Raw genomic sequence first — 12,855 nt, 5'->3', positions numbered from 1 at the left:
CCAGCTCTTTGGGAGGCCAAGGCCGGCAGATGGCTTAAGCTCAGAAGTTCCAGATGAGCCTGAGTCTGGGCAACATGGCGAAACCTCGTCTCTATGAAAACTACACACACACACACAATTTAGCCAGGAATGGTGATGATGAGCCTGGGCAACAGGGTGAAACCTTGTCTCTATGAAAAACACACATGCACACACGCACGCATGCACACACATACACACACAGAATGGTGGTGCGAATCTGTCGTCCCAGCTACCTGGGAGGCTGAGGTGGGGGCTGAGGTGGGGGCCGGGAGGTGGGGGCTGAGGTGGGGGCTGAGGTGGGGGCGGTGGAAGTTGCAGTGAGCCGAGATTGGACCACTGTACTACAGCCTGGGAGACAGAGTGAAACCCTGTGTCCAAAAAAGGGAGGGGAGGGGAGGGGAAGGGAGGGGTTGGGAGGGGAGAGAAGGGGAGAAGAAAGGAAAGGAAAAAGGAAAAAGAAAAGGAAAAGGAAGGGAAAGGAAAGGGATAAAGAAAGAGAAATAAATACACCACAGCAAAGGAAATACTCACATTCATCATTCCAGCTGTGATTAAATTTAAAATACACTCTACAGTACATATAGAAATGAGCCCTTCCATTTCTATACTTACCATAATGACTCATAATCAAATATTTTCTTATGTGTTTTAACATCCTCATTAGACAAAAAAGATTCTAACTTGCCTACCTCCAACAGAGCCTACCTATATAATTAATATTCAAATGTCAGTTGAATGAAGAAACAAGAGATCTAAAAAATGCACGTTCATAGGCTAAACATCAAATTTTCCATTTAGGGCCTGGCTCAGTGGCTCACACCTGCAATCCACTTTGGGAAGCCAGGCAGGTGGATCACTTGAGCTTGAGTTCAAGACCAGCCTGGACAACATGGCAAAACCCTGTCTCTACAAAAAATATAAAAATTAGCTGGGCATAGTGGCATGTGCCTGTAGTCCCAGCTATTCAGGAGGCTCAGGGGGAAGATGGCCTCAGCCCTGGAAGTGGAGGTTGCAGTGAGCCAGTATCACATCACAGCATTCCATCCTGGGCAACAGAGCAAGACCTTGTCTCAAATTAAAAAAAAAAAAATTGCCCATTTAGACTTCAATAGTCTCCATTTATTATATAGTATAGATGACAAGTTGCAAAATTCTGAAAATACAAAGAATTTATTAATTTTTTCTGAGAAAACAACTCCAATTACTAGTATCTCCTCATAGTTCAAAAAGTAAAACCAGATTTTTTTGAAAAGCACTTTACCTAATTATTCAATGCCTGGTTCCCAAAAAACTTGTCTAATTACTGTCATTAAGTATTAAATCCAAGTCACTCTACATTTTTAAAAAGTTATTTTTGCATATCCACCAATATAATTGCTTATTAATCCCCTTTATAAGTTATCTTTTCATTTTCAAATTCCTCAGATGTTGTCCCACTCTGTCGCCCAGGCTGGAATGCAGTGGTGCGATCTCAGCTCATTGCAACCTCTGCCTCCCAGGTTCAAGCGATTCTCCTGACTCAGCCTCCTGAGTAGCTGGACCTACAGGCACATGCCACCACGCTCAGCTAATTTTTTGTATTTTAGTAGAGAGGGGGTTTCACCGTGTTAGCCAGGATGGTCTTGATCTCCTGACCTCATGATCCGCCCGCCTCAGCCTCCCAAAATGCTGGGATTACAGGCATAAGCCTCTGTGCCCGGCCTCAAGGTGATAACTTACTTTTTTGTACCAATTTGTTCCAGAACTCAATCAAGCCTTCTTCCAGCCCCACCTTCCTATAAATTTCTGCTAAAAAATGTCTGTCTCAGAAAATTCTTCCATCAATTCAACCTATTATTTTGCCAGTAAAGACTTAAATATGGCTTTATATAACATATAAAGTATTAGTTCAGGGAAATGAGAGACTCTATGAATTACTGCATCTTATTAAAGTGGATCACAAATTGAAACAAATCTTAGAGTTATTACAAAGATACTTGGCAAATTAGATTTCTTGTTCTATTCACTAAAATTCAGATGATCTGAAATAGACATTATGATATACAGGAAAGTTAATAACTAATCTCAGACAAAATAACAGCTTGAGAAGTAGAAAATGTTCTTATGTCTTGGCTCCTCCTACTGTGTGCAGCATAGTAGTCTACACAAATAAGCAATTATTAAATGCTGCTAAAGTCTAGAGAGCCAAAGAAATAAATGGGATTCTCAAAATGTTCTCAATCATATTTCATCAACAAAAGGTAATGTTTTATCTTAAAAGATTTAGAAAACTAAGTTCCCACCAGACAACTGAGTGAATAAAGTTATGACAGAAATCATGCTAAAATAAAATCTAGAACTGAAAACACTCATCTGGATTTCCTTCCCCAACCCCTTTTAAGGCTTCTGAAATCTATTTCATTATAAATAAAAATCTAAATTGATTTTCTTCCACAAACAACTAACCAAATGCTTAACACCATTTAAAAAATAAATCACCACTTCCTCATTTGTATAATATTTACATCAGGAATTGATCAATAGAATAGACTTTTTCAGTTAATACAGACCATTTCAGGGTTACTTTTACGTTTCAAGTGTTACTGTCTTCTTTTTTTAAAATTAATATCACAGTATTTTGGTAATTATAGCTTTGCTATCTGTTTTAATACCTAGTAGAGCTAATATCCCCTGTTCTTACATTTGTTTATTGTTCCCAAACCCCAAATACTAGTATACTAAAGTAGCTAAGAGACTAGGTTTTGAAGTTAGGCAGATTTAAGTTCAAATTCTCATTCTACAATTAACACTTGCACATGACATTCAATGTTTTAGAATCTCCATTTCCTCATCCAGAAATTAAGAGTAATCAAACCTACAGGGAACTGAAAAATTAAATGAGATAGCATAGCACCTAATATATGCCAAATACTCAGTTAATGATAAGCACTGCCCACAATAGTTTTGAAGTTAGGCATGAATATTATTTTACTACTTTTGTCTATTTTTAGAATTATTCTTAAGATTTTTTTATTGCCCTGGAATTTTACAAGGAATTAAATTTCACTGAATTTGAGGGCCAGGTACAATGGTTTACAGCTGTAATCCCAGAACTTTGGGAGACCAAGGCAGGTGGATCACTTGAGGCCAGAAGTTCAAGACCAGCCAGGCCAACATGGCAAAACCTCATCTGTGCTAAAAATACAAAAATCAGCCTGGCATGGTGGCGCATGCCTGTAATCCCAGCTACTTAGGAGGCTGAGGCAGGAGAATCACTTGAATCCAGGAGGTGAAGGTTGCAGTGAGCCAAGACCACGCCACTGCACTCCGGCCTGGGCGACGGAGCAAGGCTCTGTCTCAAAAAAAAAAAAAAAAAAATCACTGGGAAATTCATATCTTTATATAACATGGAGCTATTTTTGTCTATCTTTAGTTATCTTTTTAAAATGTCTGTGTGTAAAGTTTTCCAGTGTTTGTTAGGTCCTATTCTATTTTTCATTTAGGTTACTCCTAGATATACTTTTATTTTTATTTCAAATGGAACTTCTTCCAGTATATTTTTGAATTGTTTATTGATGATACATAGAAAGGTTAATAACTAAAATCTACCACCTGATTGATTCTCAATAATTCTTCAATATCTTCCTCACATTTTCTAGAATAGAGTGCTTCCTAAACTTTAAAGTGAAAACCACAGAGAGGAAGATACCTAGATATAGCTACATACAAATGTTTATCTTGTACATTGAAAAAGAAAATAGAGACAATTTTTTGACCTACCAAATTAGAAAAAAAAGAGACTAAAAGTGAGAGCAAGAATGAAATACTTAGTGTTGGCAAAGTAGTCATGAAATGGAAACTTGTTGCTAAGACAAACATACCCTGGACACATTCTTTAGGAAATTTACGTATTACACATCAAAAGTCTTTAAAATGCTAATATCCTGTAACTTATTAATTCTACTTTTTATAACTGGCTATGGAAATAATAATAGGAGACAAAAAACTTGTTATATACAAAGATGTTAACCATTAGCATTATTTTTAATAAGAAAAACTGAAAACCTTATATCCTGAAATAGGATAATCTCATTTCAAATAACCCACTCTTCAATCACTATTTCCTATTCTTTCCAGCTTACTCAGTTTACAAAGTAACCCAACCCCAACAATTGTTTTCACTGAGACAGTCTAGTGATCCCAACAACTTTTCACTGTCCCTCAATCCTTGATGTTCTCTCTTCCTTCTTGACAAAGTTTAATTTGCAATCATTATACGGCTCCCTTGCTTTTAAGCCCCCTTGCCCTTCTCTCCCTTCGTAGTGTAACTGCCTGGAAAAAAACACTACTCTGGATCAACTATCTGACAATTTTGAGTCTGTACCTATGCCAGTAAATATGACTGAACAAAAACAAAACCATGACGTTTATTTAAATTACTGATCACTAAATTCAATATGGTTCTTAGCAATAATAATGTCCTTCTTCTATCCCCCTAGGTCACTATTTCATACCTATTCCTCTTTCTTCAAACCAGCAACCCTCCAATCCATTGTCTCTCAGTTGATAATCTGGCCTATGATTTCACTGAAAAAAACTGAGGCAATTAGAAGAGAATTTCACAAGCTCCAAAACCACATCCTACATCCTACCTGCATTTTTGCCCATATATTTTGATTTCTTGTTATTGTGGATTAACTACTCATGCTAGCATACTAAGTTACATCTTCTAACTTTGCACTAAATTCCGTATCTTCCTGACTCCAGTAATTATCCCCCATTCTTAATGATCAATTTTTCCTACTTGATTATCACCATAAAAGCATGCAGTTATTTCTCCTATCTTAAAAAAAAACAGAAAACAGAAACAAAAAATTCAACATAATTACCCTCTCTAGCTACTGTCCCATTTCTTTTATCCTTATAGTAAATTCCTTGAAAAATATCTCTAATTTTTCTTCTTCTATTCCAGTTAGGTTTTAGTACCTACCATTCTGCTCCACTCGTTTCTAGGATAAATTATAATCATGCTGGAAAATGCAATGGTTGTTTCTCCATCCTCATTTCACAAAAACTATCTTCAGTATTTGACATGGTAAATCCTTCTCTCTTTCTCACTGTCTCTTGGCTTCTAGGAACTACACCTACCTGGTTTTCTCCTAGTTTGCTACTTTCTACTTGTCTTCCTCATCTTTAAATGTTGGTTTATTCTCAGGCTCAATTCTTGAATTCTTCTCTATTTTATCTACACTCCTTTCCCAAGTAATCTCACCCATTCTCATGGCTTTCAATACTATGACCCCGCCAATAACTGCCAAATTTATATTTTGAGCTTGGCTTCTTTTAATTTCAGATCTGAATATTTAAGAAGCTAACTGGACATCTCCTAGGCATCTCATTCCCAAGATACCCAAAATTGGGCTCCTGGTATCCCCACTAAACCAAATCCTTCTGGAGTCTTTCCCATCTCAGGTAATGGGAACACCATTTATCTACCTGCTCAGACCACAAGGCTTGGTTCCTCCTCCTCACACACCTCTACATTCTAGCTGTCCACTTTATATTTGAAATCTATTCAGAATCCAATTACTTCTTACCTCAGTCCAAGCCACCACCATCTTTTTTTTTTTTTTTTTTTTTTTAAGACAGGGTTTCACTCTGTCACCCAGGAAGGAATGCAGTGGCATGATCACAGCTCACTGCAGCCTCAAATTCCCTGGTTCTAGTGATCCTCCTTCCTCCGCCTCCTGAGTAGCTAGGACTACAGGCATGCACCACCATGCCTGGCAATTTGAAAAAAAAAATTTGTAGAGACAGGGGCCCACTATGTTGCCCAGGCTGGTCTTGAACTCCTGGGCTCAAGGAATCCGCCCACCTTGGCCTCCCTAAGTGCTGGGATTATAAGCCACCCTGATGGTAGGCATGCCTGGCCCACCATCATCTTTTGTCCGCATTACCACATCAGCGTTCATCAGAAATGCTCTCAATCCCTGCAATTTACTCTTAACAAAGCAACCAGAATGATCTACTGAACTTAAATCACATTTTGTCCTTCTCTTCTGAAAACTGCCATCTAACCAGAGTAAAAGCCAAAGTCCTTACCACTGTCGACAACATCCTACATTATCTGCAACCTGCTCCATCTTACTTCCTACCACTTTTCTCATCATTCATGCTGTCCCATCCACAATGCCACCTTACTGCTCCTCACCAGGCACACCCCGAATAGGTTCTGCCATTCTTCCAGACAGTCACATATCTAGTCCCATCACTTCCTTCAGGTCTTTTTTCAAAAATCACCTGGTTAACTTCTCTAAATTTTCCACCCAAACACTACCGTTTTACATTCCCTTTCCCTGAGGTTATTTTTTCTCCTTAAGACTTTATCACCATCCAAAATACCATACATTTGACTTTTCTGTTTATTGTTATTTCCATATTAAAATATAATCTCCATGAGGACAGATCATGGTCTACTTCATAACCACATTTCAAGTGCCTAGAACAGTGCTTGGGCATCTAGGAGGCACTATGAATTATCTGTTAAATGAAGTGTTATTGAATAAATCAGGCTAGCATACCTCCCTTGGATATTATGTAGCCATTAGTTTTTTTAACGAAAAGTTTGATATGCCAGACAAAAATGGGCATCCAAATCTTACATCACAAATATATCAAAGTCTCTCTTGGAAAGCAGCAGCAGCACAGTGTATATACTGAAGAATACACATGGGCCTTAGAATAACACAAATCAGACTTCAAATCCTTGACTCTGTTTCCTCGCAATGTGACCACTGGCATAGTATTTGAGCTTTCTGAAGCCTAATTTCTTCACAGGTAAGGATAAGAACCCTTTAATAATGCTGTTTTAAGAATAAGGGGAAATAATGCATGTAAGTGACCCATCATATATTAAGGGCTAAATAAATGTGAGTTTCAATTCTAATACTTCACATTGATTGTTAAAATGTAATTCCTGGGCAACTTACATAACACTTCTCTTTTTTTTTTTTTTTTTTTTTTCATTTTTATGCCAGGCAGTGAATATGTGAGCACTTTTATATTATTTTCTGGCTTTCAGCATATCTGAAATGTACCATAGTTTTTAAACAGGAAAAAATACTTTACTTTTGACTAAAAACTGGCCAGAATTTCTCATACTTCCCATTTTAGGGCTTTAGATCTCTGCGTCCCGAAGCACAAATTTAAATATAAAAATTAGATTATCTGTTCGTATGTCTATCAGAATCAAAGTTTTTTCCTTTTTAAAGATTTGTGGGTTACCCTAATATAAGCTAGAATTTTAGTTTTATAATTTTTTTCTTTTTTAAAATTGAGATGGGGTCTTGCTATGTTGTCCAGGCTGGTCTCAAACTCCTGGGCTCAAGTGATCTGCCCGCCTCGGCCTCCCAAAGTGCTGGGATTACAGGCGTGAGCCACCACGCCAGGCCAAACTAGAATTTTAATATTTCTCACCTCCTCCCAATCAGGTAGAACATCAATAGACTGGAAGAAGATACTGATAAAGATGTTTCTATTAACAAAAAATTTCACACGCAAAATTTAAGATTTTCCATATGAAGACATTATTATCAAAATCTTCCTCTAACACTTTCAGGGAAGAGGTGAAAAAATATTTAAAAGTCGCATCTTAACCGGGGGCTCACTGACAGATATAGTTCTTAGAATAGAAGGTCATCACCTCAAAGGTCTTATAATTTAATTAAAGTAAAAACAACAGAGACCTTATAAACACATTTCACAACATCAAAGGCTAATTTTATACTTCCATATCAAAACATCAAACAATTTGATGATCATACCAATGGGCTGTAAAAATAATGGCACAAAACTATCTTCCCATGGACTTTTAAAAAGAACCAAGGCAAGAAAGTACTAGTTTACAACCAGAACCCATTCTCTTGTAAAAGAGACTTTTGCGGGAGGGAGGGAGTGTGTGTAAGAAGTAGCATTTCCCATTTTACAGCAAGGCTCAATTAATATTATACCTGGCTAATGAATTGTAAATAAGGTGGTCATCTGATCATGATTAGAATGAGTTGTCAGGGTCTAAGTAAAAAAATCAGACACCCTGGAACCAACCCAAATGCCCATCAATGATAGACTGGATAAAGAAAATGTAGCACATATACACCATGGAATACTATGCAGCCATAAAAAAGGATGAGTTCATGTCCTGTGCAGGTACATGGATGAAGCTGAAAACCATCATTCTCAGCAAACTAACACAGGAACAGAATACCAAACACCACATGTTCTTGCTCATAAGCAGGAGTTGAACAATGAGAACACATGGACACAGGGGAGGGGAACATCACACACTGGGGCCTGTCAGGGGGTGGAGGGCTAGGGAAGGAATAGCATTAGAAGAAATACCTAATGTAGATGACGGGTTAATGGGTGCAGCAAACCACCATGGCACGTGTATACCTATGTAACAAACCTGCATGTTCTGCACATGTATCCCAGAACTTAAAGTATAATTAAAAAAAAAAAAAAGTATTCAGTTGAAAAAAGAAATCAGACACCCCTAAATATGAAGTTTAAAAAAAGTATAGTCATTCAAAAGTTGTTTTGGTTTTTCTATCTGGTAGAACTGGGGAGTGAAGAAAGAGATGAAAATGGTATAAGAAAGAACTACATGGAAACAATATTATAAAAAGAGAACAGACTACCTTTGAGATCAGCACTTTATTTACCTGATATGTTCCACTAACTTTCTAAACTCTTTTTTCCAATTCTTCTCTATAGACAATTTTATGCCAACTGCCTGAGACACATGGAGCTAGATTCAAAAACATTTCTTCAGGCATATGAACTATATATTTCCTCAAAAAACAAAGTATAGAAAATACTGCAAATGGCTGGGCGTGGTGGCTCATGCCTGTAATCCCAGCGCTTTGGAAGGCCAATGCAGGTGGATCGCCTGCGCTCAGGAGTTCGAGACCAGCCTGGGCAACATGGTGAAACCCTGTCTCTACCGAAAATACAAAAAATTAGCCAGGCATGGTGGTGTGCACCTGTAGTCCCAGCTACTTAGAAGGCTGAGGTGAGAGGATCGCTTGAGCGTGGGAGGTCAAGGCTGCAAATGAGCCAAGATCGTGCCACTGAACTCCAGCTTGAGTGACAGAGGGAGACCCTGTCTAAAAGAAAAGAAAAGAAAATACTGCAGGTATAGGTGAAAGTCTGCTAAAAATCTGTTTTCTGAAAATGCCTTTTGGTATTCCTATATTCATGTACTTAATTTTATAAGAAATTTCTTCAAGAGTAAGGATTGTTCATAGAACTGTGATTTTTTTTTCAATAATATAGTGTGGTGAAATGAACAGGATGGCTTCCCCATCCTCAGATTCTTGATTTGCAGTTCCGAATATTCGTAGTATGTGAAAACCCATACTCTCTCCCCACTCATCAGGATGACGTACTTTTTACTTGCAGTAAAAGTACCCTTACTCATAGTACCTAAAAGAAAAGCAAATAGGGCTGGACGCGGTGGCTCACGCCTGTAATCCTAGCACTTTGGGAGGCTAAGGCAGGTGGATCACGAGGTCAGGAGATCGAGACCATCCTGGCTAACACGGTGAAACCCCATCTTTACTAAAAATACAAAAAATTAGGCGGGCGTGGTGGCGGGCGCCTGTAGTCCCAGCTACTTGGGAGGCTGAGGCAGGAGAATGGCATGCACCTGGGAGGCGGAGCTTGCAGTGAGCCGAGATCGCACCACTGCACTCCAGCCTGGGCGACACAGCGAGACTTCGTCTCAAAAAAAAAAAAAAAAGAAAAAGAAAAAAAGCAAAGCAAATAGCAGAGCAGCAGTTGGGTGACAGAATTAAAAAAAAAAAAAAAAAAAAGGAAGGAAAAAACATCCACAGGGGTCTTTTCTATATATATAAAAAATGTGTAAGTATCTACTTCCATTTGATAAGGAAAAGGTGACAGAAATGGGAATAGAACCTCTAGAAAAGGGAGGAGAGTTGATAAGAGAGAGTTAACATAAGAAAACTGGAGAGACTGTCTCCCTAGAGGCTTTTGAGGAGGACCAAGGCAGGAAAGAGTATTAGTTTAACAGAACCCATTTCCTTGTAAAAGGAGAAAAATAAGGTGGTCATATAATGTCTCGCCAGATCCAAGTCAAAAATCAGACACATTCAAACACAAAGTTTAAAAAGGGAGGAGGGAGTCACTCCATTAAAATTATTTTACTTTTAACCCTTTCTCAAGGGGTTGGGGGTAGGGGGTGGAGGGGAATAAAGAGATTAGAAAGTGAATTGGCCAATCACTAAGTTCTTTGACTCATGCTTCCACTTATCAACCCCATCCTACAATATCAGCATAAAAGGCAACACAATTTTTCTCAAGTCCCAGCTCCAACAGTGCCACAGACCCTAAACTCAAGAATTCCGTGTTTTATGGAGGGGGGTACAAATTTTATATTTTTAGGGTACATATAGGGTATTTATATGCCCTTCGAATTGAAAATCTGCTTGATTTTCTGGAGAGGAGTAGTTCAAAAGTATAACCCTTGCTTAGAGAAGAAAAAGTCGTATCAGTCAAAGCTTTCTGCAGCTCTAGAGCAACCATAATTAGTTCTAGTGTAATATGTGCTCTATTTAATGTTTGCCTGAGATTACACTCTTGTTGGTCTCAGCATGGAAAGTGTTATTATAGATTGTCTTCTCCGCAACTTTAAAAAACATGCTTAAATGGAATGATAATTTTCTTCTCCATGGAAGTGTTTTCTCCTGATGAGCCACCAACAAATCTAGAAAAAGGGAAGAGCTTGCTCTCCTTCACACTGGAATGAAAGCCACTTCAGTCGCATTATTCTGCTTTTTTGAAATGTCTATTTTTAACTATAATCTAGTAGGATGGTAAATACATTTATGAATATAAGAAGTACAAACTTTAAACATCTACTGTCCAATAATTGATTTCAATCAATCAGTACTTTAAAAAGCCCCCAACTGCTTACTTTAATTTCAACTTGCTCTTCCATTTCTTTCGTTTTTATTGTAGTGTATTCCTTTTCAAGCCTAAGAAAGGAAAAAAAAAGAGTTAAAGGTAATGTTTTCATTCAAAAGTAGTTATTAATTTACAAAATTTAAAAATACATATGAACATAAAATACAATTTCTTTAGTTTCTTCTAGCTTATAACTTGGAGATATTTGATGTGAGAAAAATCATGTGGCTTCATGAGTTCTTATTAAAAACTCACTTTACAAATGACAAAAATAAAAACCACACAAAAAGAAAATTTACAAACTGAAATGTATAAAGCACAAAATGCAACTTAGTTTACAGATTCTTTTCAGCCCTAAACTTACAAATGAACCATTATTCTTATTTCTCAAATTAAAACACACCTGTAGGTTCAACTGGCTCTTAACTTAAAAATCCTGGTACCAACATTGACTTTGAAAATTTTAATGAGGGAAAGGGGACAACTCTTCCTTATAGAATTCCAATTAATAGACATAGGAGGAATAAGGTTAATATAAAAATCACCATTAGAATTCCACAGTAATAACTACTGCGGGAGGAACCACTAATGGATGCTAAAATTAGTGGGTGAAAGTTTAAGCATAGTCTCAAATTATCTCTCCTAAAATATTTAGTAAGTGTTAAAGGAAAATACTAAATTTACAGTACAGAATCCTAGTAGACTGCACCTGAACTAACTGATTAAGGTTAACATCACCAGTAATACATACTGACATCATGCACCCCTGTTAAGATGTACTGAGTTAAGTGAATTAACACAGGAACAGAAAACCAAAAACCCATGTTCTCCCTTACAACTAGGAGCTAAACACTGGGTACTCATGGACATAAAGATGGGAACAACAGATACTGAGGACTAATAGAAGGCGAAGGCAGGGAGGGGGACAAGGGCTGAAAAACTAACCATTGGGTACTATGCTTGCTATCTGGGTGATGGGATCATTCATATCTCAAACCTCAGCATCATGCAATATGCCCATGAAATAAATATGTGCATGTACCCCCTGAATTTAAAATAAAGGTCAAAATTATTAAAAAGTAAAAATAATTTAAAACATTACACTGACCACGGTGGATCATGCCTCTAATCCCAGCACTTTGGGGGGCCAAGGGGGGCCAATTGCTTGAGGCCAGGGGTTCAAGACCAGCCTGGGCAACATGGTGAAACCCAGTCTCTACAAAAAATACAAAAATTAGCCACGTGCGGTGGGTGCATGCCTGTAGTTGCAGGTACTCAGAGGCTGAGATGGGAGGATTGCTTGAGCCAGGGAGGTCAAGGTTGCAGTGAGCCATGATCTAGCCACTGCACTCCAGCCTGGGACCCTTCCCCCCAACGCCCAGAAAGTGATAAACCATTTTTTAAAAAGAAAAAAGATGTCCTGAAAAGGGCATATCACCTCTGTGGTCTGTCACTGATTGGAGGACAGTAAGCACGATATGCAACTCTATGGTAAGTCTAAAATTACCTTATAAAAATGTATAGGCCACACAAAAATTAGTACCACCAAATTTTTTTTATCTTGCTCTTGACAAAAAATATCAATACCAAGGTTACTCCAAATATAAACCAGACCAGGCTCCAAATAACTTACAGCTGCTTTCAAAAATAAAATTCTCCCTCAAAGGACAGAAATCTATTACTTATCTCATTTAGCTCACAACAACTTTTTAATATAAGTTGTTATACCCACTCTGGGGTTTAGAAAGCTTGAGAAACTTCTGTATAGTCACAGATTTGACTGCTACATTACTCTGTCTCTCACTAAAGTGTATCTTAAAACAGCAGTCCCCAACCCCTGGGCAGTGGACCAATACCAGTCTGTGGCCTGTT

At 37.9% G+C, this 12,855-nt stretch overlaps 1 protein-coding gene across 12 annotated transcripts in view; it reads right to left on the bottom strand.

The window, feature by feature from the left end:
* Positions 1-12,855, bottom strand: part of EVI5 (ecotropic viral integration site 5) — a 281,694-nt gene that overhangs the window by 157,343 nt on the left and 111,496 nt on the right. For all 12 annotated transcript variants that reach the window (XM_063799583.1, XM_009425371.5, XM_009425383.5 and 9 more), the window contains one exon: positions 10,994-11,054. In XM_063799583.1, coding sequence (XP_063655653.1) covers positions 10,994-11,054 — 61 coding nt within the window. The remainder of the gene's footprint in view (positions 1-10,993; positions 11,055-12,855) is intronic.

This window comes from Pan troglodytes, chromosome 1 (assembly GCF_028858775.2).
Source record: "Pan troglodytes isolate AG18354 chromosome 1, NHGRI_mPanTro3-v2.0_pri, whole genome shotgun sequence".
In the NCBI taxonomy this organism is placed as follows: Eukaryota; Metazoa; Chordata; class Mammalia; order Primates; family Hominidae; genus Pan; species Pan troglodytes.
This window is presented reverse-complemented; position numbering and strand designations above follow the sequence as displayed.